This window comes from Zerene cesonia, chromosome 6 (assembly GCF_012273895.1).
Source record: "Zerene cesonia ecotype Mississippi chromosome 6, Zerene_cesonia_1.1, whole genome shotgun sequence".
In the NCBI taxonomy this organism is placed as follows: Eukaryota; Metazoa; Arthropoda; class Insecta; order Lepidoptera; family Pieridae; genus Zerene; species Zerene cesonia.
The window spans coordinates 4,479,309-4,504,014 of record NC_052107.1 but is presented as its reverse complement, the minus strand read 5'-3'; the positions used below and the strand labels follow the sequence as shown (position 1 = coordinate 4,504,014).

At 35.6% G+C, this 24,706-nt stretch overlaps 1 protein-coding gene across 3 annotated transcripts in view; it reads right to left on the bottom strand.

The window, feature by feature from the left end:
* Window positions 1-24,706, bottom strand: part of LOC119840351 (phosphatidylinositol 4-kinase beta-like) — a 40,778-nt gene that overhangs the window by 2,983 nt on the left and 13,089 nt on the right. Inside the window, exons 1-7 of one of the 3 annotated variants that reach the window (XM_038366931.1) lie at window positions 16,321-16,341; window positions 7,004-7,907; window positions 2,947-3,147; window positions 1,952-2,224; window positions 1,520-1,699; window positions 1,098-1,331; window positions 151-329 (exon numbers count right to left, since the gene is read on the bottom strand). In XM_038366931.1, the coding sequence (XP_038222859.1) occupies window positions 151-329; window positions 1,098-1,331; window positions 1,520-1,699; window positions 1,952-2,224; window positions 2,947-3,147; window positions 7,004-7,816 (1,880 nt within the window). In that variant the 5' untranslated portion in view covers window positions 7,817-7,907; window positions 16,321-16,341. Of the gene's footprint in view, window positions 1-150; window positions 330-1,097; window positions 1,332-1,519; window positions 1,700-1,951; window positions 2,225-2,946; window positions 3,148-7,003; window positions 7,908-7,985; window positions 8,405-16,320; window positions 16,342-24,706 lie in introns of those variants that run through there. The other 2 variants (XM_038366930.1, XM_038366929.1) reach the window with 2 other exon arrangements.

Here is a 24,706-nt window from a genome sequence, read left to right as displayed (position 1 = left end):
ACTGACCGCTTTTAAGAGGGTAAGGGATAAGGACAATTGGACGACGAAACAATGTAAGAATGTATATACTGAGAAGGATGAAGAAAAGAAAACGGATCCATAACCCCACTAACCACCCCCACCCCCACTCCCATTGCTGTACTCACGCACCTGTCCTTCAGCTGCAGCAGGTAGCTGGTGAGCGCGTAGGCGGCGGCGGAGTGCACGAAGTTGCGCTGCGCGCGCAGGAAGCCCTCGCTCGTGGCCGGCCCGTGCTCCAGCTCCAGCCACGCGCGCAGCGACTTGCCCGACTGCTTCTTGATCTGGTGCAGCGACACCGAGTTCAGCACCTGTGTTGAGCGCGCTATGTTATAGACGATCGTTTTGTTGAAAGTAAAAATAAGGATCATCATCATCATCATCATCAGCCCATATATTTTCCCACCATATTTCGAAATGTGACCTTTGAAGCGGGGCGTACAAACAAAGAAATTAAGTCAAATTTCGACTTACCAACAACCTCCACATGACCCTCAAAGTAACATATTTATTATATGTATATGGAGAAGATACCTATTTATAAAGACTCATTGGTTATATAAAACTGGACATTGCTAGTCGAAAGTGAATTTAACTTACAAGAGACCAACACCAACCAACAACTTTCTATACATTAAATAATTGATTACTTCAACACTAGTCACTGAAGACTCGAGCCTATGCATAATATGACCTCATAAGGTTGGAGTACAGACAGCCTTCACAAGACTTATGTAATGTGTATTAAATAGTGCCCCACCAATTGTAGACAATATAGAAAACATTAATTTACATGAATTCATAACCATTCAAAATTATTTTTATAAGGCGGGAGTGCAACTTCAATATCACACCTATGCTAAGAAACTGCCCCTCCCCCCTTCTGATTTTTACAAGGTTTTAACAGACACCTTAGTCCCTTTTTGTGGGGAAATCTTGCATATACCCACGTCCTCGGATCGGATTCCTACCCACTAAAGCCCACTGTGTTCCGTCGAGTCGCTTTAGGGAAGCTGCCACGAGCGCTTATATAATCATAACGTGCACGTGCACGTACACGTCGCGCCGCACGCACTCACCGGCTGTATGAGGCCCGACTCGCGGTCCAGGCATATGATCTCGTAGGGGCGCAGCGCGAGCGGCACGCGCTCCAGCTCCCACACGGCCTGCAGGCGGCGCAGCAGCTGCGCCGCCAGCATCTCCTGGCGCAGGTCGTCGCCCACCTTCACGATGCAGCCGAGCAGCCGCCAGCCGGCGAGGCAGCCGTACGGCGACGTGGCGCGCATGCGCGACAGCTTGCTCTCCCACGACTCCTGCGGAGACGATATACACATTAATGATTTTTGAGTTTTTTTTAATCATAACAGGGAATCGCATGACGATCCTGCCTGATGGTGGGCCGAGATGTGGTGCAAGATGAAACGCGCCTCCCTAGCACCATTAAATTAAAGTATAGTGAAAAGTGCGCAACACAACAATTTAGTATAGGGTAAGGCTATACCTTAAGCGCAACCGCCGAGGGGTCATGGGGGTCGTGCTTGAAGGCGTTCGCCGGCGGCGCGGCGGTGGCGTCCACCAGCCGGCGCCGCACCTCCCCCGCGCCCACCGCTAGCGACTCGCGCGAACCGCACGAAGATGCCGACTGTACCGACTGTACTGACTGCATCGATTGCACTGACAGCTGGAGAAAAAAAAAACACAAAATCACCGATAGTCCGGGGACACGATTGAATGTTATGGTAAGAAATATAAAAAATATGTATTTCTATTCATTGAATTAAATGCAATTACTCGATGAACACAAATACATGCTAAATTATAATATGATCTAGTGAAAATCACTCATCATATAATCTTCCTATGAAAATTAATCACTTAAATGAGATTTTTTTATCCTAAATAACCATCACTCTTAGATACGACAAATTCATACCTGAGACACGCAATCTGGCGCCGGACACGTTCTGGGCGGGCACATTTGAAAGCAGGCGTCCTCATCATCATGACTCCAGCAGTCACTATTATCCACGTCATCCATAGCCGAATACATGGACAGGCTCGGCCACTCTGGGACTAGGTTCTCCTCGCTCTTGGTGTGGCGGATGGGGGGCGAGTGCGGGGCGGGCGGCGCCGGGGGGAGCAGGCGAGGGGGGAGCGGCTCGTGCCCCTCCGTTTCGAGCACTTCCACGTAGATAATATAAGGCGCCTGGAATAAATTAGACGATATACTAGGAGTGTATTTGTGAAGTGACTAGTGGAAAATTATCATGATCAGATATCAGATGACGATTTTACACGTGCGACAGTTTTTTGCTATGTATACAGTAGTTGTATGGTGAAGAACTGACTGATTTCAATAACATATAGGCACAGATACACATAGTACATTGATTATAGTATGGAAACCGAATAATGCACGATGGTAAATTGACCGTATACCGAAATACAATGTCATTAAATTTGACCTTGACCTGTGATTTTATTGAACACAGCCGTAGGACATCCGTTACTCATTAAGATGAAATGACTATCACCTCATTGATCTCTTAGACAATACATGACAAATATTTGGATGTTTTTAAATAAATCTAAAAATAAATATTTATAATTCGCTTTTGGCAAAAAAAAAATTCATTGAAAAGTGTATCCCCAATTTTCCTCAACTCTTAATGTCAAGTTAATATGAATTTGATGGTTTTGACTTTCGAATGTTCAATTTAGTAAGGCTAAACCTTGCACTTTGATACTTACTTTTACGATTATTTTGCGATATTCATAAAGAATTTATCATAATTTATAGGTATCTTTTTATCTCTTACAACATTTTGTCTTAAGTTCTATTCTAGGCAATCTATTCTTAGGTACCTCTAACAATAACATTTTTTTTCTTTTCTGTATCAGCACGATAAATAATTAATAAATCCTAACCTTATCCTTGCTGTTAAGGACCGCGGCCGCATGCGGCGGTATCCTTAGTACATAATGGGGCTTCTTATGCAGCGGCAGCCAGACCCTCGCCGGCAAATTCAAATCGAGGGTCACCAGCTCGGCTCGCAGCCGGCCGTTGCGTCTCTCCTTGTCGGCCACGCTGGCCAAACGACGCCCGATGTTCGTGAGGGCTGTTAGGAACTGTAATAGGCAATAAAAAGCTAATTCAATTTGTGTTAGGGACACACGTATATTTAAAATGTATACAGTCGGTCATGATTGAAATCACTGATCTAAAATGTTATAAAGGGTAATAATTGCCTATGCTTATGTAACATCAAGTGATTAAATTTTCTCATAAATACATGCATAGTTGGCGAAATTTTTATATAATAAAAACATATTCAATATTCTTAAAGAGTAAATATTTAGGACACCTTAATGGTATTAATTACGGGTAATAATGAGTTACCTAATCATTTTGCAAGTATAGTCACGTTTCCAAGAGGCGTATACGTTTAATTCGTCTAATAATATATTAACCAGCTTATCGTATCACTGATTAAGCAAAACAAAAATCGCTTAGAAACTCTTGGGAAAAACCCAAAAAAACAAAGAACATCATTCAAATATTGTTCAAAATAAAAACAGCATCAACGTGAAATGAACGCACGTATGATATAACGCAGAACGCTACGATTTGAGGTGCGATTCAGTCGAATGACCTCAATCATCGAAAAGTCGTATCGCTTTCGTGGGAAAATGGAAAGCGTGGGCTCTTAGCAGATACATTTTAAAAGCTGCTGAATCTAATTTTATATGAAACTTATATTTAAATTGTTTGTCATTGCGTTCCGTGTTTATATACGGTACGCGGTACGATGAAAAGTTAATAAATCTGCATCTCTTTGAGTTCATAACGTATAATGAGTCACTTTCTCAGGAAAAATTCTTATTTTTTCATCTTTCTTATTTATTAATAAATTTTAACGTAATATATACTGTGTGGATCTGATTATATAAGGCCACATTATATTATCTTAAATTAACTATAAGTTATTATATTATGCCATTACAAAGGTGTGGCGTAATAAATAGATATGGTACTTGCGGATACAGGACGCTGCAGCGATTCAGAAATATGTATTTTGTATTCAGTAGAAGTCCCTCGGATACCGAGATATTCGACGTTTTCGAAAATTAAAAAAAAATACCACTCAGCCACTCTTTGGTGACAAGGCTGGAAATTAAGGGTTTCAACCTGTTTGTAACATAATATCCCTATATAGACGCGTTACAGAACATAATTTCAATTATCATCATACATACATATTATACACATTACGATCTTACATATTCTACCATTATTGAATACTGTTTGTCGTCGATTCAAATTTGCTAAACACAAAATATCATTCTACAATCAATAACAATCGATGCTCATAAATTACGTCACTGACTTGAACTGGCTGATATGATAAGCGAGCCTCAAGGAAAACACCTTTGTTACGTAGGTCCATACAGATACGATCAGTTTGATTTTTCTCTTTGCTATAATTACAATAACTAAACACGACTCAGGCATTAAACACAGCGAATTGCATATTGAATTCTGACAGATATTAATTAACGTTTAAAATCGCATAATAATATAACGTGACATTGGATGTGCTTCGAACCTTATCAGAGGCCGAGACGAGGCAATGGTGTAGTTGGCAATAGCAGAATCATTCTATTGTTTATTGAATTTAAACCGCGCAACTGTAAATTTCAATTTTACTCCTTATTTTCCATTCTTAAATTAAAAGGGCTGTATGTATAGACATTCTTCTAACTGAAGTAATCTGTTTATTAAATAAAAAATATATAAGTTACGGACATGTAAACGATTTTACCTGAAGAAGTTAATTCTCTTTACATATACTTGGAGAATAATAAGGGACCCTTTAAGTTCACATAAAACAATTCTCTTACGCAAGGCATCAAACGGGCTATTTTTATATTAGGAACACCAAAAATGACCTCTCTATTGAGTAAATTTTCGATTATCTTTAGAGCGTAACGCGATTCACTTAAGAAAAAAATCATATAAAATCTTGCCTTCAAGGCAATAAGCTGACTAAAGTATACATTGCATGATTTTTTTGTTGATTCGTCTGTTAGTAAGCGCTATAAACGGAAAAGGTCCGCTATTCGTCATCAGGGCGGAAGTGCAAAATGTCATAAATAACGTAATATAGATTATAGACCTATTTTGCTTTAATATGTCATTTAAATACATCTTAGATGTATGTATCATGATTTTAAATAAAATCGAAGAAGATTTAACACAAAATGAGTAGAGAGAAGATATAAAATAAACGAATGTTGAAATAAAACATACATTTAAATAAATAAGCTACAAATGTATTGGTTATTTCCGAAACTAGTGAATGGAGGAAACAGAAATAAAGCATTATTTAAATAAAAATACTTCTTAGAACATAATTTTACATGCATGGAATGTGCTTAAAATTCTTTGTATATAGAAATATTATCCATTATTATCGCTCGTTTAATTGTATTTATTTTTATCCTTTAACCGATAACAATCGCCCGATCAAAGTTCTAATTTCAAGAAAAAATATTTCTGCTTCAATATGACCTTTGATAAATTGCTTTAAGTTTACATTTATCATATTAGCTAGAACACTGACGTTTTCGTACATATATCCCTATACATCGCCAAGATAGAACCTCGATCGTGCATACTGACATTCTATGATATGATAATTATCAATATATTTTCCTCATTGTAAAGTAAACCCGCAATAAGCCTGCGAATATAGTTTATTCTATTGGTCCTCCCTGAACAAAAGAAAATTCAAATTTTCAGATTAAAACCCATTATGAAAGTAATGGAAGTAAATTATCTAATATATAAAATTCTCGTGTCACAGTTTTCGTTGCCAAACTCCTCCGAAACGGCTTGACCGATTCTTATGAAATTTTGTGTGCATGTTGAGTATGTATGAGAATCGGCCAACATCTATTTTTTATACCTCTAAATGATAAGAGTAAGGCAAAACAGCGTTTGCCGGGTCAGCTAGTAATAATATAATACTTTGATTTATTCGTCTTACACAAAGTAACATCAACTTAGGTTATAGTTTTTAGGCTGATAACGAATGATGCAATTAATATATCAATGACTTTTTTTAACCATAATTCAATGCCAACAACAACGTTTTTCGTTACATTATCGTAAAATGTGACCTAAATTATATGTAATTTAGGTCACATAGTATATGTACTAGATACATGATTTGTTTCATCACTTAATATTTTCTTGAATAAACATTTTATTTTGTTTAAACTAAAATATCCAATGATCTGCATGCAAATAATACAATTTTCATTTATAATACAGTCAGACTGTGTAACTTTGGCCCACAATTCATGGCGTTGTGCTTATAAAAACCAATTTATAGAAACGATTTTGTTTCATGCATTTTTGGTGATATTCAAGATTGCTTCAATGATTCTTAATAAAACAGGACAAAAACAAATAAATTATTGCCAAAATGTAAGTTTACATGTATAGAAGGGCGAGTTTGGATATCGATATAATAATTACTTATTTAAACAAACAGAGACTGATATTTCATTATTAAGCTTATTGGAAAACAAGAGATAACTGACACATGTTTGGATTGAATAAGAATTAAAAAACTAGAAAAAAAAACAATAATTCAATAGTAAAGAAGTCTTTGAGTCTATACGTAGTTAAAAAGATTGTATTTAACAACAACATTTACCCTTTCCTACAATATCCGCTAATTATCAGTTTCCAACATTATCATTATCAGGACAAAACATACGTGATATAATCTTATTATAATAGATAAAGATATTACACTTACACGATAATTCTCCGTTTTCGAACAGCTTTTCACATTACAATGAACCATTTACAACTTAAATGAAATATGTGTAAGCATAATGAATTTTATCAAATTTGCTTACGTAACAAGGTTTATAAGTAAAAAAATGTAGAATGTAGAATGTGAATGCTCACCTGTGTTTGGGGAGCTAGCCTTGGCGCACCGCACGAACACTGTTCACCACACAGACAGCCGCTATCGAAAGCTCTTCCAGAAGCCAAGTCCCCTAAATGCCTTCCAGATGGAGTGGCAAGCCTTAACGCAGATGCATCAGAATGAGCTCTATGGTGCCCCCTTCTCGCCGCGGGCCTTATCTCTTCAGCAAGAATGGAATCTCTTAACTTCGTCGCTCTAGACCTTTTGGCGTCCCCACCGAAGGCCGTCAGCAGCCACGCGAGTCGCAACGAAAAGTCAGCACTTTGTTTACACCTATGCACTAAATATGGCCGTAAAACTTCAGCAACGTCACCCATCTCTATGTACATTGTCGCTAATTGCGGAAGGTAAAAATCGACGTCTTCATGTGGGAATGAGAACAGTTTGTTGGCTAGGTACGTTTGTACACCTGGCTCCTTTGAATTAAAGAGGTATGAGATCGCCATGCTCATATCGAAGAGTTTACTCTCGAACAATCTCAGGAGAAAGTCTTTGTGGTTTGCAGTGTCAGTTGCAGTAATTGTTTTAGTCGTCGTGTACGGGACGCACTGTGTAATAGCTATATCGGGTGGATCCGGGGGTTTATCTGTGTCTTCTGGATTGCCAGAATCGAGGCTTTCTCGCGACCTTGCTGCGGCGGGTGTAGGTCTTTCCTCATCGTGACTGTCTGGTGGCGTATGTATCCCAGAGTCGTCGGAGCCGGCGGGAACTTCTGGCGGGAGGGCGAGCCGTGGGGCGGGCACATCGCCCGGTATGCGAAGCGGCGCGCCCTCCGGCGACGTCGGTGTCATGTCCTCTGGTATCCGTTGGAGAACGGAATCCAGAGATCGGTTCCTCTGGTGGCCACATCCCGCTGGCGGCCCGTTCGCGCCCGTCACATGTCTACAAACAAAAAACATGTATGTGAGTAAACTTCATTTATTTTATCTAAAAGTATATAGAGACCTTATAGTATTGTACCTATATTTGTCGTCAAACGACTTATAGAAAGGGTCCTCGTAATGACGTATACCGACCACAATAATCTTTTTAACCATTTGTAATTATAATATTATCATTCGTGAAACGGCACTGTTACTTATCATTTAGCACATTCAAATCACGCACAATATTATACGTTGAATAAGGACGCACTTTTGACACTAGCGCGCGCCATATGTTTGTAGCGTAACCGTGTAAATAAAAGCGACGAACACAATATCACAGACGCGTCCGCCTCGGACGCGAGCGCACAGCAAACTGTTTTACGCAACAAAACAGGCACGCCGCACGCCGTGCCGCATACCGAAGAATAAGGATCACCTCGATTACACTACATACACATGACGGCGTCTAAACAATTTCTGTAGCCAAACTCAAGCAGTGGGTAAACAAAGATTTCCCCAACACACTTCACGGCACTGAGCATATATATTTCCACAGCTGAAGAAACTGACGTACGCCTTTTAAAATGAGCCATTTGTGCAAATAGACGAAACAGCCTTGGCCAGGCTTGCTCAATTTGAGCGCATGTTAATTTGTTAACCATATCACGTAGAGCTGTGTATTTTATCTCAGCTGACGCCGTTAGTATGCATACTACGGGTTAGGATTTCATACCAAACACATACACATATAAGGGCAACACGAGGTGTAATTACTAATTAGTATTCGTTGACTGATTTTGCAAATCGATCCACACTTGGTTAGTGGTTCATTTTTTTTACATGGAGAATATATAAATTACAATGTACTGTTAATCGTGCTTATATATCCATCACGCCTCTCATATTGTGTCCGATGCCAGACATTGTTTACGGCTACCAACGGAGACGTCGTCATGTCATAAGATTAAAGAAAGCATACAAACACGTCGGAGAAAGCGGCCAACGACCTCAAATAATTTTAACACCACTCGTGTGCGCAATCAAAAGATCAATCTGTATATGTTTAGAGCCGCGATAGATTGTAAGCATAAATTATATTCAGGGGAAGTATTTAGGGACGATTGACGAGTGAACATTCCTCAGAAGCCGAAGTGGTCATACATTTGGTTCATTTATTTTTAGAGTTTTATCGAGACTGGAGCACATGTTCCCCTCAAACAGATGTGCTGATGACGAACTAACGATAATCAACGGCGCGATTTCAATAGGAGGTGAGTATAATACGATTTGTTTAACTCAATTACAAGTATAATACGTAGAGAAAGTTATGTACTGCATAAATAATGCAGTGTTTTTATCAATATTTAACAAATTTAATATATTGTATTAATTTCATTTAAAACCGGATATTTTCGCAACTATATTTATAAGTTTCGCAAGAATCGTTTCGCATGACATCCTGTTTTAGCAAAGTAATGGTAAACTCATTAAAACAAACCGAATGACTAAATATAACCTGCACTGCGCAAATAATCACCGTCTTAATTACGACTCCGATCGTGTTTTTCGTGATAACAGCAAATTATTTAAAATCTCTGACTAATAGCAACATTTATTTCGATGAATAGTGAGAGCTTAAAGCAAACGAATTAAATGTTGTTCCATAAAACAGTAAAATAAAAATCCATTGTGTTTATTATTTCAATATCCGGAATTGAAACAACGTATCCACCCAGTTGTTATTATAAATCCTACTATCCTATCCTACTTCCTACTAATCCTATCCTATCCTATCCTACCCTACTAATATTATAAATGCGAAAGTTTATAAGGATGCGTGTGTGTTTGTTACTCTTTCACGCAAACACTACTAAACCGATTGCAATGAAATGTAGACAGCTCGACAACTGGAATAACATATAGGCATTTATATCCCGATATTCCTACGGGATACGCGCGGGACTTACGCGGGTGAAACCGCGGGGCGCAGTTAGTTACTATCCAACCCAGAAAACGCTGTTCTGCCTTACGTTAATCTTTTAGGGGTATGACAAAAAAAAATGTTGTCCGTCGCAATGCATAGAAAATTTCATGAGATCGGCCCAGCCGTTTCGAAATAGTATGATAACTTACATTGCGGCATGAGAATTTTACGCATATAGTAAATTATAATAAAATAATAGAAACGACGAACCAGCGGGTAACAGAAAGTATTTATACAGCTTATGTGTTATTCTAAAATATAAGCTACATCACTGCCCAGTACCATCGAAATCCGTTCAGTGCTTTCGCGTGAAAGAGCACAACAAATATACATAGCTACATTCATATATCCATCCTCACAAACTTTCACGTTCATAATACGAGTAACATATACATAACGTTTACAATATCAACATGCAGTGTACAACTGCACACTCCGAAATTTGACCCGTGTGGATATTAAACTATAATACTTCGGTACACATACACCAGGCACTGATACCTAGAATCGGCGACGGTTCGACCCGAACAATAAACCTCGCGTGTCCGACTGTAATTTTTTTACAAAACTCCAATTATACACACAAACAGGCGACTAGTTTCAGTGGACTGGTCGTCTGGAAAAGCGAGGACGCAACGAAATATTTCCATTCGAATAGTGTATTATAAAAATAATGTAGAAGACAAGAAAACTACTGGACAGATTTCGATGAAACAGTTTTTTTTTCGTGATTCAATGACTTAATTTCTTGATGAAATAAAAACACTTTTTGTAATATAGCTATAAGTTCTCGGCAACATATGAGCTATAATTTATTTTTGAAGAATTTGAATTGAAATTTAATATATAAGCACGCGTCAACGAAGCCGCGGGCACTGCTAGTTCAATGTTTTGACGGTCCAATATTAACGTGATTAAATAATAAGACAAAAAACTACAGACACGCTTAATAGATTCCGCTATGGTTATCAGTTATTCGTTAAAAGGCAAAATAACTGAAACCGTTAAATTAGTAGTTATCAAAATAAAATGAGGATTCAGATTTCTCTTCCGTACGATGGATAGGAATTGAATGATTTATTGTTTCAAAATACGAAATAAACCTTTGATCACAGCTAACTATGATATGTATGGAATATCTGAGGTGTGAAATATATATGGTAAAATTTTTTCAGTATACACATAGAACAATTCAGCTCATCACATGTTATTCACAGAATCAGCACTTGACCCCAATGGGCGAGGGTATACTGATTTCAATTTGTTTGTTTACACACGTTCAGCACAACATCTTTGAATGCGGGTTAATAGTGGTTAATTGATCTGCTACAATGGTAGAAACATGAGACCATACGTGTACGTACATTAAATTAGACATACGTTCAATAAAGAACATAGGTATCGTTCGTAACAAAGCAATAATGTATATAAATCGTACATTGTTGTAATTTATAAATGCATAGTGTAGCAAAATTCTACGTGTATTTTGTTGAGCAATGTTTGTATATACATGAAAAACAAAAAAATAAACCTTTAAAGCAGCTGATTATGTTGAATAAACCGGTCTCAAATAACCACACGTCAAGTGCGTGCTCATAATGTTAATGTAAATCTCAGCCCATAAGTGCAATACATCAAGTTAAAGGCAAAAAATTGCCTCATTAGAGCTATAAAGTACAAACTGCCAGCGCCAGAAGGCTTTTTATGGATAATTTAAAATTAGTGCCGCAGCAAAAATTCAGAGTCACAGAGGGATGTGCTTGATAAAATATCTAACAAGTTTGAGTGTCCAATTTACGAAAACGTTTTCGTGATTTATGTCAAAAAACCTTAATAAGATCTCATGAGAGATCAGCGCTTTGGTTTCTACGATACTTTTTCGTACCGGTTCATATTTCGTAGAACATTTAAATAAATATTGAACAATGTGAACCCACTGCTAGTCACACATATACACATACCCAATTCAGCGTATAAACGACGTCAATAATTAAAACAATAGATGTTTGATTGAATTGAACATTGTTGATATAGCTTTCCACGTGTCGATGAAAAACATAGACCGAGTTTCTCATACATTAGAAATGTATTTTAAGGTGAAAGTAGTGCATGCTTTTAGGTCTTAGAAAATGCACAGTAAATAGTAAGATACGCGACGAACCAAACAGTAAAGTTCGGACGTTATTGTTTCCGCATTAAAAACTTGAAAACTTTCGAATACATTTTAAAATAGTGAAGTCACTCAATAATTATACACTTAAACATATTTTTTGGCTTTCTAAACTAAGAAGAACATTCAGAAAGTATTAACATTACGACGTCACGTCTCGTGTGTCTAGGATCATGTCTTACAAACCGTAAGTAGCGAAAGTCAATCGAGTAGATACTTAGTGCTTACAGAGTACAGAGACCCTGCCACTTATACCATGTACGGTGATCATATGGTAGTTTCTTGTATCTAACAATTTCTCTTAACCAGTACACTTCATACGTTTGATAACTTTTACTCGTGAATCAAATGCGAATAATGTTTTAATGGTATTTCAAAAAACATATACACTAATCTTTATTCCATGGGCATATTCAGTGATGTCAAGCGAAGTTTCAAATAAATAAGTTTTTGAGACCAAATACAAAGGCAATATTCCAGCTTTAAATTCTGTAAGAAATTCAATTACTAATTATAAATTGACTTCATATCATGAGAAAAAAAACACGTACACAATTACTGGGGTAGCAGATACTACAATATCGATTATAAATATCCAAGAGTTTCTATATCTTCAGCATAACGCCATTGTCTCCACTCAGTCAAGACCAAGTTTGATGAACTAAGTTTGAGTCGAATTAGAATCGTGAACATTTAGCTAATATTCAGAACATAAAATATAAAACACACCCGATGAATAATCACTAAATGAATACAATATTCGAATGTTCAGTTCGTCCCTTGCAAATAAATAATGATTAAAATGTTTCATGTTAAAATGAAAATGTTCGATGTTTCCACAGCTACGCTACGCACAAACGTGGTATGACATACGTAATTTCTATTGTTTCAAAAACTCTAATGTAAAACATTACCAAATATTATATTACAAGTTTTGAATACGCAATCGAGCATAAACTCACAATATCATCATACTTTCAACACGAACACGAAATGCTAGTGTTAGTATTAAGGATAACAGTGCATACAACCTACGCTCAAAATTCGAAGTGACCCTGCCTAATATGAACAACACCGTGCAGTTAAACCACGAAAGCGGAACAGACTGGCTTTCACGTGAGCATTTCGGGGTGTAAACAACACCCAAGTATCATAGCAATATATCTAGGCACAATTAAAGTGATCAATAGTGAATGAAAAAAACAGAATTCCCACTGGAAAGTCTTCGGAATTCGCCTTTCCCAGCCGTGTCAGAAGGGTCCGTAACAGTCCATACAGGAAGTTGTTATGAACGTCGAGTAAAAAGCCTTTAAACCTCTTCCGCGATAGGCTTCACGTACCTATACACTCGTGCTTTGCTTTTAAATTATTTTCCTCCACTCGACAATAATAATTACACGTATAATTATACATTTAAATGGACGCCTACGTACATAATGAAACGTGAATTTTATTATTGAAAATCTTTTATTTTTTTATATGACTTAGTATAAACACGACAGACTTTACTTTAGTTTAATATATTTTTATATTTAAATTAACTAGACTTCGCCCCGCGGTTTCACCCACGTAAGTCTATATCCCGTAGGAAGATCGGGATAAAAAGTTGCCTATGTGTTATTCCAGTTGTCCAGCTGTCTATGTAACAAATTTCATTGCAATCGGTTCAGTAGATTTTGCATGAAAGATTAACAAACATCAATCCATACTTTCAAACTTTCGCGTTTATAATATTAGTAGGATGATAAAACAAATAACTAAACAAACTTCACACCCAAGAGCCAACAGATGGGTTGTATTTAATAGAATATTAGATACCAACTATTTACGGTACATATTCAAATTTTGTTGACTAAAATAATGTGTTTACATTTTAGACGAACTTTGAAATATAACAATTTGTAAACTAAACAAGTCGGTATACAGCTTAACTGGTTTTAGCAGGTTATTAACCTGATTAAAAACGTTTGGATGGTGACAGTAAAATGTCATAAAGTTTATTTATGTAATATAAAAATATCACTTTTATATTTTGAAACACTTTCGACGTTATTACAAACACTTTACAGCGTGTGTGGTCACGGAAAAATAAAATACAATGAATAAATACTTAAAAAGTGTTTATTTTCTAATCATCTAATCATGCTTTATGTTTGTTTAGTCAGGGATAAAGGCAGGAAAGGTTAAGTTTCTATCAATGAGAATCACGAAGTAAAAAACGAGTAACCGAACTCTTTTTATTCAAATTACGGATATTAAAACAATACTGCTACGTGTTACGTATAAGGTGACTAATATATAATTAATATCACACCAACAAAAACATTAACGGAACACAACAAAACAACAGGAAGTTTAAATTACATATCAACTCGCATTCACTCGCATAATACTCAAAATTGCTTTAAAATGTAAATAATACTCAAGTGAGTACCGTTATTATTTTAAGAACTAGGTATCAGAAGCGAAATTTACCTATATAAAATGCACAATATACATTTTCCCGTCGCTTCGCACGCGTTAAATCCTTTACTCTATAAAGGATCACAATAATTATACGACAGATTGCAATAACGCTATAACGTTGGATTTATTAATCTTACGGCGCCATATCCAAAGCACGTGGCTCACTTATTTCAGTAAGATTACGATATTGTTTTTATCAACTAATAGGTACTTAAAAAGTAGGTACTTAATGCAAAATTTCATTGGCCTTGCTTAATGAATTGAAAAACCGGTTATTCAATTTTTAGATACCGATATAGCAATATCAAGAAAATCGATTAATTATTAATAATAGCCATGTCAGTTTTTGATAAAAATACTTATATCATGATTTTATTTGTCATAGTCACCAATGGTAAAAGAAATTTTAAAATCAGTTAAAGTGAATTGTAAAAATTATTAAAAAAACCGGCCAAGTGCGAGTTAAATTCGCATACCGAGGGTTCTGTATGAGCGGCTATATATCATTTTATTGCGATGACCCATATTTTGATTTTTTTAACAGCTAAAAGCGACTTTAGATTCGAGTATCTTCTATAAATTTCAGTTGGTATATTAAACCATTTCTGAAAAAAAAAAATATTTCGTAGTTTAGGCCCGCAAAGGCTCGGGTGGAAGCTGGTGTTACATATTTGTCGCGGACGAATTCCAGCAAGTATTAAGATGAATTCCAACCTGGGGCCCCTTCGCCAGAGCGGCTCGAGGAATACAGTGGGCTTTTAGTAGGCAGGAATCCGACATAACCCACAACCCATCCCCGGGCGCCATATGTATCTATAATGTTACATATCTATTATATTTATTATTTTTTAGTTTTTCGTATTTTTCCTGAATACAAGATCTGCTACAAGATCTAGCTTATTGCCAAATTTCATGATTCTGGGTCAATGGAAAGTAACCATAGTATAAAAATATAGGTTTTAATATAGTGTTATGCAAACATGCACCACAAGTGGTTAGGTTAGAGACGGACGGATAACGAAATGACCCTAGAAGGGTTCTGTCCTTTTTCTTATGGAGGTGCGGGCCCTTAAATAACGCTACGAGTTGAAACCTCCTTCGGTTTTTTTGAACGTCGGCTAAAAAGCGATTGTAATATAAGTCAACATTTGAATTGTTTCCTTATCTATTACACTTCTCAATTACAGAGTAACCATCAAATCATGTAAATATCTTGCAAATAAAACGTATAGTCTCACAATATTCGAATAAATTAAAGTGTAAGTACTTCGCTACACCAATGCAAAGAAGATTGGCAAAGAGAATTCTAGAAGGCTTCTGGACCGTGACGTATTTGTTATGTAACCACTTGTTGTTACAATATATTTATATTCATCAATATTAAGCAAGCAGCACGTGAACGTTGGCTCAAACATCGAACAGTTATATAAATTTACCAATTTATACAAATAGAATAGTGACCCAATGAATTAAAATACGTATTTGCCCAATTATGTCATCTTATAAAATTACGTAAATTAAACGGTTTAATGAGTTTTCTCTTTGAATGGAGAAAAATTATGGTATAGTATTATTATCCATTATCTCCGTCAAAATTTACGAGAGAATATAATTTAACCAAGATTGGTGTAGTTTGCGTAAAACATCGCATACACTCTTGTAATTTTGTTGCAAGTGGAGTGCTCGTTAATTTACTCACGTCTAAATATAATTTCAATAAATATCAACCCTTTAATGGTTCTTTTGTTATATACATAGACATATACATGAGTTACTAGCATATAACCACTGATGTATGCGTATTCTTACTTCCCTTTAGTCTTCACGAAATCCCCAAGATACTCGCGACATATTCCACCATCTGTCCCCACAAAATGTATGATTATTTAATAGAACTTTCCAAACCACTCACAACATGCATCACACGACGTCCAATGTCATTACGCTAATCCAATAAAAGCGGTAGACTGCTGTCTTGCGTATGGCTTTAATACTGTAGGTTTTACCTTTAGATATTGTCACAAGGTAAAACATATGTCACGTTGAATCCATATACATATTCAAGTACTCTGATGACGTTTTTCATACTTATATACGAAACACCATCGCTACCAATTCCGAACTATGTTTTCGTTAAAAGTGTTGTTTCTATCTTCACCTCGAAGGCATTCTGAAAGACATCCAGAGACATGTGAATGACGACATGACATAATGGTCCACCGGAACTCACCTATTACTAAAAGTCCATAATGCTTCAAGCGAAAGGACATAACATTTTAGTGAACGCTATACATGCTGCGAGTGCTTTTTGATGAACATCATATGAGTTTATTTCTTTAAGGTCCCTATGTCATGTTTTTTCGACAACAACGCAGGTGGTAAATCGAAATCTTCCCTATACGTGGGAGACACTTGTAATAAATATAATACTTCACAATAAAATTGCCTAATTACACATCCCGTTTCGCCATCTGTGAGTACCATCACGGTACCATCTGTGAGTTTGAATGACGAGATGGACGAGTTGAAGAAAAATTTGGGAGAAATCAAATTTGATGCAGTGCTCAATTTATATTGCGTGGCTATTAAGATAATTCAAATCCATTTGGAAAATTGAGGTCGTATTTAATCTTAATCGTTTACGGTATTAAATAATATTATAGCTACTGAACAAACTCTCATTAAGGTTCATTTTTGTAGGTAGACGAGAATCCGGAAATAATTTCTGTCAATATAAAATATATTTTTCCGATGTAAACGCAAGCATAATACGTTAACATTTGTTAGTTAATATTATAACAACTCCAGAACATAAATTTTTCGACGATCACTCTAAAAGAGTTGGTCTGAACTTGTAATGTTGAATGAGATCACGTCATATGCAGTAGGTATTCAATTTTTTGCAGAATTCAATCAAATTAGATGCAAGGAAACAGAAGTCACGACACAAGTGCATGATATTACCTAAGATCTGATCAACAGCTACCTAGTAACTATGAATAAGTTATACCTACTATGCATAGGGCACGATTTAGACTTAACACATAAATCAAACTATGCATTATAGTACACAGTGTATTTAAATGATACCTAGCGACTCAATAAAATTCAATTAAATCAATTCTAACTACATCAACACTAGAAAATAAAACAAATTAAGTATAGAATTGTCATACAGATCATTTATAATATGTATTATACGTATACGGTTTTTTATCCCAGTAGGTACTACTTGCAACGGGCAATTTATTTCAACACATTCAAATTTTAGCGCTTCGTTACTGTAATTTCATAAAATTATCAACAATTCTTACCTAGAACTCATTTAAACATACAAAAATTTTCAATTGAATAAGATAAAATTTTTTATATTTTTTCTTAATAGAACTAAAATATTTTTATTGTCCACACAAAGGATCGTGAATGGATAAATGTTTGCTAATCAGTCACGCAAAAACAATACCGCAATTCTTGACATAGAAACAATATCCATTCTAAGAAATAAAAAACGCTTTGATGTTGTAATACTTAATTACATTTATTTATATATACCTCGGGGTGTAGTTACCGATATTAGTAGGAACGTAAAATATAACTCAAATACAGTAGTTATGGAACTTATTCTAGAAAGGTATATAAATCTCGCTCTTAAAATTTATCCGTATTTTGTCTACGGCTCAGTGAAAGCGAAGAAAACAGCCAGTGGAGACTTTAAAGAAGGGTCTAACAGTAAAATAGTAAACTTTTTGATTACTAAAGCATACGAGTGCTAAAACAGGGTTGGGCTAGCACACAGCCTTGTCAGACAAGCATTATACAAAATACAAAAGAAACTACTGGGCTTCCCAATGTTATTAAGCATCGGCAATGCGACAACCAAACCCTCTACAATATACTTTGTTGCCACCAACACTGCTCGCTTTGTGGGTCGTCTCATTCCAAGCTTCTTATAAATAAATCTAAATATATATATACATAACTCAAAGGTGACTGACTGACATAGTGATCTATCCACGCACAGCCCAAATCACTGGACGGATCGAGCTGAATTTTGGCATGCAGAGATGTTATGACGTGGCGTTGCCACTTAGAAAGGAATTTGATAAATTATTCAACCAAGGGGATAAAATAGCAGATGAAAGTATGTACCGCGCAAATTTATTAAGTGGGCGAAGCTGTGGGCACCAGCTAGTATTAAATATGTGTAATCCTCCGAAAAACCTACAGTCTATTCTTCCGAAGCTGTAAATACAGCGGATAATATCATTAAAAGAATATCAACAAGGCGTTAAAATGAATAGTAACGTAACAACTTTTTAACTGGCTGTGATTTAGACCACTTCCTATCATAGGTTTGTAAACGACCTTGTTCTAATTGCTGTTCTTACGCATTCACATCAGTTTCAATGATAAATTACCAACGAAGAATACATAAAAATGTAAATATATTAACTTCTGATATATCGATTCACGTTTAAATAATTATTTCAATATTGAATGTATTTCCTACCATATTACCTACTGTGAATGTATTTATTTTTCAAAACCACTTGATATATATAATCCTAATTGCTAATACGCTAGGAAACATTTTTTGGTACATAATGGTATCCCTTTATATGGGATAAATGCTCTTCACATCTTTTTCATCAGTGTACTACTTTTTTACGAGTAAGTAGGTGAAGAGATTCTTGTTTTTATTAGTCTCCATCGGACAAAGAACCTATTCACTGGGTTATAACATTCTCGCTTGAATTTATTACCATGTCCACTATCAAACATACAGAAAAAATTTAATTACGTCACGTATTTATACGTCTTGAAAAACATGTAAAGCGAGAATCACGAGTTTTCTAATGATGTAACATAGAAGCGGAATAGTTCTTACAATATTCCTATGCATCTTTCCATTTCTATAAATGAAATGGCCAAAAAATTTGTTATAAGCACTACACATGACTCACATCCCGAAGTACGTCCTAAGACCTAAAATTCAGTATAGCGGGAAAACCGTTATAATTGTAATATTCTTGGCAAAACGAAGGAGCAGTGTTCTATTCATATTTTGTTAATGATTTAAGACTTATTGAAAAAAACATAAACTAATATCGTATAGATGGCTTTAATAGCATACGTTATGTCCGACCAATGTCGACATTTAAGGAAATGTCGAAACTGCTTCTAAAAGTCACCTGCACCGCCTCCATACGAACATAAACTTTTCATATGAGTCACAGCCCACTTCTACTACTATTTCATTTAGAGTTAATGTTAAAAGCAAACAAATTAATTAATACAGAACAAACCCCGCTGTGCGTGCTCGCACGTCGCTGAGAATTAACTCAACGTAATTATGATGTACCCTATGTTGTCGAAATTAAAGTTTCCCTCGTACTTTAATTAAAGTTTGATTAAAGTTACTAGTATTCTAGGACTATAAACTAAAAGAGTGAAAAAATATAATACCCTTAGGCCTGTATTGTTCCGTGCAGCTACTATAATTTACATTTTCACAAATTATAACAATTCAATGACCTGTGACCGGTCTTATCGAAAATTAATCCAGCATACACTAGAAATGCGGGTGTTTTATAAATCATATTTTATACGTGGGGGCTTCGCTGTGGATAACAATCATGAGGTTAATAAACTGATTGGGGACGACCTTTCATTTTCAAACATTTGTGGCTACAGCTGTCGCCACTGAGAACTAGATAAAGGCAGTTAACCTTCTGTCCCACATTTCTTCACTATTTTGTGTGCTTCATTTGAGCTTCGTCAAAATAATAGAGTACTTATATGCAGAACCACATAATAATTTGAATGCTGTTACTTATGAAATTTGAGTGATAAAATGTAATAGATTTATGCAATAGATATATTCTTGAACATAAATTGAATCATGTTTGACCCGGGTCACGACACCTAAAATAACCATCACGTTATCGAAAATTGTGTCCAAAAATAAATGGAAATTGAATTTCCCAATAGTTGTTGCAGAAACTATTTACATATTATATAAAAACTAAATCGTGTTACATTTTAATTTAATAATATGAGTGAAAGCGTATTTATATTTGGCAGTGTATGTCATGGTAATATTATATCTATAGGTCAAAAGGTCTGCTCTGCTTTGGTTTTAATTACAAGTATTTAATTAATCTGTAATCTGGACGTAATTGCCGTTTAAAATCCACTGTTATGACGATGTACAAAATTAAATAGGAATTGCAGTTCTGATAAAATTCCATTACTTTTATTACTTGTATTAATGAAACATTGTGATATAGGTTGCTAGAGGTAGTCCTAGTAGTGTAGATAGCGAATAGATTATACCTACGTGTATTATGTACATATACTAGTCACTCGATCCGGCTCCGCCCGGGATAGAAATAAGATGGTAGGTATATAGCCTTAGCAACTCACAGATAACGTGGATTTCTATTGATAAAATAATTATACACACAAACACTACCTTCATAATACATGTATAGACTAAATGCGTCCCGCGGTTTCTCACGCATAAATGACTTTTTTCCCTTCAATCCTAATGCTCATATGGTAAAATCAATATAAAAAGCTCAACTTACTCTTTCTTACATCAGTTACTTCTGCTAGTGAAAGACCCGTTAAAATCGATCCAGCCGTTCCGATTTTAACGCTAATCTCTGGAATAGCCGGAACAAACAGACACAGACAAAAAAAAATGGTATAAGTACCGTATCCACATCCACATGGATTTAATTTAATTATTTGTATGAATAGCAGATGTTACATGGATTTAGGTGTAGGTGTAGTTGTATCGATTTTAAGAGGCCTATCCTTCGCCTACTTTAGCGACGTACTATGTGACGGCACGCTACCGGTCAGACGGATCATACTGAATCAGTAGGGTCATCTATACTAATAAAGCAGAAGAATTTATCCTTGCAATACCAACTACTAGGGAGTTATTTAATAACAATAAAGGCAAAACGGAGTAAAAAGATTTTTCTATTTTTCAAAGTACTTACTGGGGTACAAGAAGGCTTAACGCAGTGATTTATTAACAATCCATCATCCAAACCTTCTAAATGTTACGATACCGATTCGATTGCGATAACGAAAATGTAAGTATATATATTTAAAAAAAACTACTCAGTATCAATTATGTTTTTGTTGAATATATGGTTCCTTTCAAAGAGAATTAAAATATACTGTCATATAAAACTCAGAACGATATCCTCTCAGGTTGATTTATATAAAGCTCATTCTATGCATTTGTAAGCGAATACATATATCTACGTAAAATGTTATATTGCTCTTCCACATAATATCCAACATTAATTGAATATGATACAATGGCAAGTAACTATCACATCACAAATAAGATAAGAAACGCTACTGCGAGACGTGTCTCGCTGACCATCAGGTGTCCTAGCCTCTAGATTGCCTTCCAGGACCATAAAACAACGACCGGTATATCGATTTAGCCCTGAGCCAACTAGAAGTATTCCGTTCAAGAAATTACTATTGAAAATAAACCTTGGACGTAATGATATTACACGAACTTAAACTAGCCCAAGGGGCATATGAGTCAGCAATGACATCGTTTCTCACTAATTAACTAATCGGATTATTGTTTGTCCCTACATGTGTCCAATCCAAAACACGCTACAATACTCTGCATCGTCATGGATTAATGCTATAACTATTATAACCTATAAGTAATCGTCCCGACATGACAAATTCTCTATAAACCAATTTATATTTAACGACGATTCGAAGAAACAAATAGACAATAGTATGGAAGGCATTTTAGAATTTCATAAGATAAATATCAAAATATTTTACTAAAGACAACAAGAGATGTGGACATTCAATTGTAAGTAAAATAGAAAAAGTCTAATGTGAAGTAGACAATCCTAACCCCGACATACGGAGAAGCAATAAAATCGCTATCACGGAAACAGAAAAAAGATAACAGATGGTGAGCGGGGGAGTCTGATCAATTAGTCATGATTGTCGACTGTTGGATGACTCAATAATTATTGACATTTCGTCTCTTGCATTTAAATCGAATTCCGATGATCTTTTAATAACCAACAACGACCGAAAAAATATAAACGCTTAAAAAGAAAGCCTTACAATTGATAAGACTAGAATTGAAACTAGTAAATTCCGACGTTTCCGAGTATACATACTCGATAGTGTAAGTAGGTTTGTAAATGCAATCGCGTCTATAAGCTTTATTAATGCGAACCAGTAATAACATTATCGTCACGCGTGTTTGTTATTGCAATCGTTTCGACATTACATTTTATAATGGCTTTGTTTCTGCCTTGCGCCTCGAGCCACTAACACGCTGGTACCAGTAACCATTGTCGTATTTCAAGGAAATACTTGGTCCCATTCAGGCGTATGTTATCTGATTTTATTGTTTTGCGCGATAACTCGGCTCTAACGAGCTCAATGTCAGTTGATATCATAGCCACGGAGTTCGCAAAAACCGTTCACGAGCGCGAGGCACTTATTTAAATAGAATGCCGGACCGCAAGATTTAAAATCGCTGTAAATCGTGACATCTGAAGAGATTTATATGATTTTATATCCCTCCCTAAGCCTTTTTGCTTCAATGACTAAAACCAAATGTCAAAGAAAAATGAGTTCGTCAGCTGTGAAAGCTGGATAAGTAAACAGTTACGTTCGCAGTTATAATGTTATTATGAATTTCACACGGTCGCGGTTGTTTTTCTTTACCTCAACAAAGGAAAGAGAAATAAAAAAATGTTACTCAGACAAATCTGTCATTGATGTCATTATAAATCTACTGAATTCTGTGATTGATCATGATTCAAAGTCATTTGTACTCTGTAAAACTACAGTCTATAAAATACCCCAAAACGACGATTGGGTTGTAAAGAAAAATAAACGTGGCTATAAAACCAATAATAGAGTTTTACATCAACAAGCGATTACAGGCAGCGATATCATCGAGCCGCAATACGTTTTCGAACACAAACAATGCAATTTCCTAAGCGGCCCAAAAAATAGTTTCCTTTTATTGCGTTACAAGGCAATTAGGCGACTTCCTCTTCAAACAATGGAATGTAAAAAGCAGCTGGCGCGCATGACGACTCAATAATCGTGAATGAGTGGGGCGTCACGACTGAAGAATCCAGCGACAAGTGGTGTGTACGATGTACTTACTGTCTGAATTAGCTTGCTAGATCGGCAATGACTCTCTAGACTCTAGTCTAACCTGTCTGTCTATGCAATGAAAATTTATCATATAGAATAAACGTGGGTAGATATTGTTAGCATTTCACTGCAATGATAAAAATGCATGAATACTCCCACCATACATTACCCCTATTGAATAAGTTGTATTACTTCATGTAAATAGTATGATATTATGACGTATTTATATTTAAGTATGGATATTTCAACAATTGCGAACGCCTTTCCTAAAGACTAAAATATTATGTTATGAAGAATATGATATTATGTTATGAAGAATATGTCTAGTATAAACTATAAACAATAATTCAAAGAAAGCAACATACGTATACGAAAAAGATACGTAACGTATTTGTAAGTGTCAATTTTTTGCTTGCGATTATTGTTTCGTGCCTATATTGTGCACGCACATAAAAATTTTAAGTGAATATTATTTTAGTTGCTTTGTAAACACTTGGCTACATTAATTAAAGCTAGCGAACAATTAAATTAAGCAAAACTTTAAAGAAAAATCTCCTGATCAGTGACATAAAATTTAATTGTTATGAGAATTTCATCAGTGGTATTATTACTCATGAATGAAGCAGATTTAACAATAATTAACTGACTTCGAATCATTTTCATTATAACATAACGTTATTTCGTTAAATGTGTGAGATTATGGTGAGAACAGGTTGAGAATTTCTAAAACGACCCATTATATATGAAAAAAATGTCATTTACATAGTTCGCACTAGTGTCTATTACTCACGCAATCTTTTTATCTTCTACCCTACGTATACCGTGGCATAAATATTTTGACGCAGTTTTGTAACATTGAATACCTAATCGGCCGTGAGTATTTTGCCAAAAATAGATATGTACTATTTAATTAATGTATTTTCGACACTGTGAGGGTATTTTATCAAATCAAATGAATACAATCCAATCAAATTTTTATCGTGATTCGGACGTCTAATTGTGGAATTTGAGATTT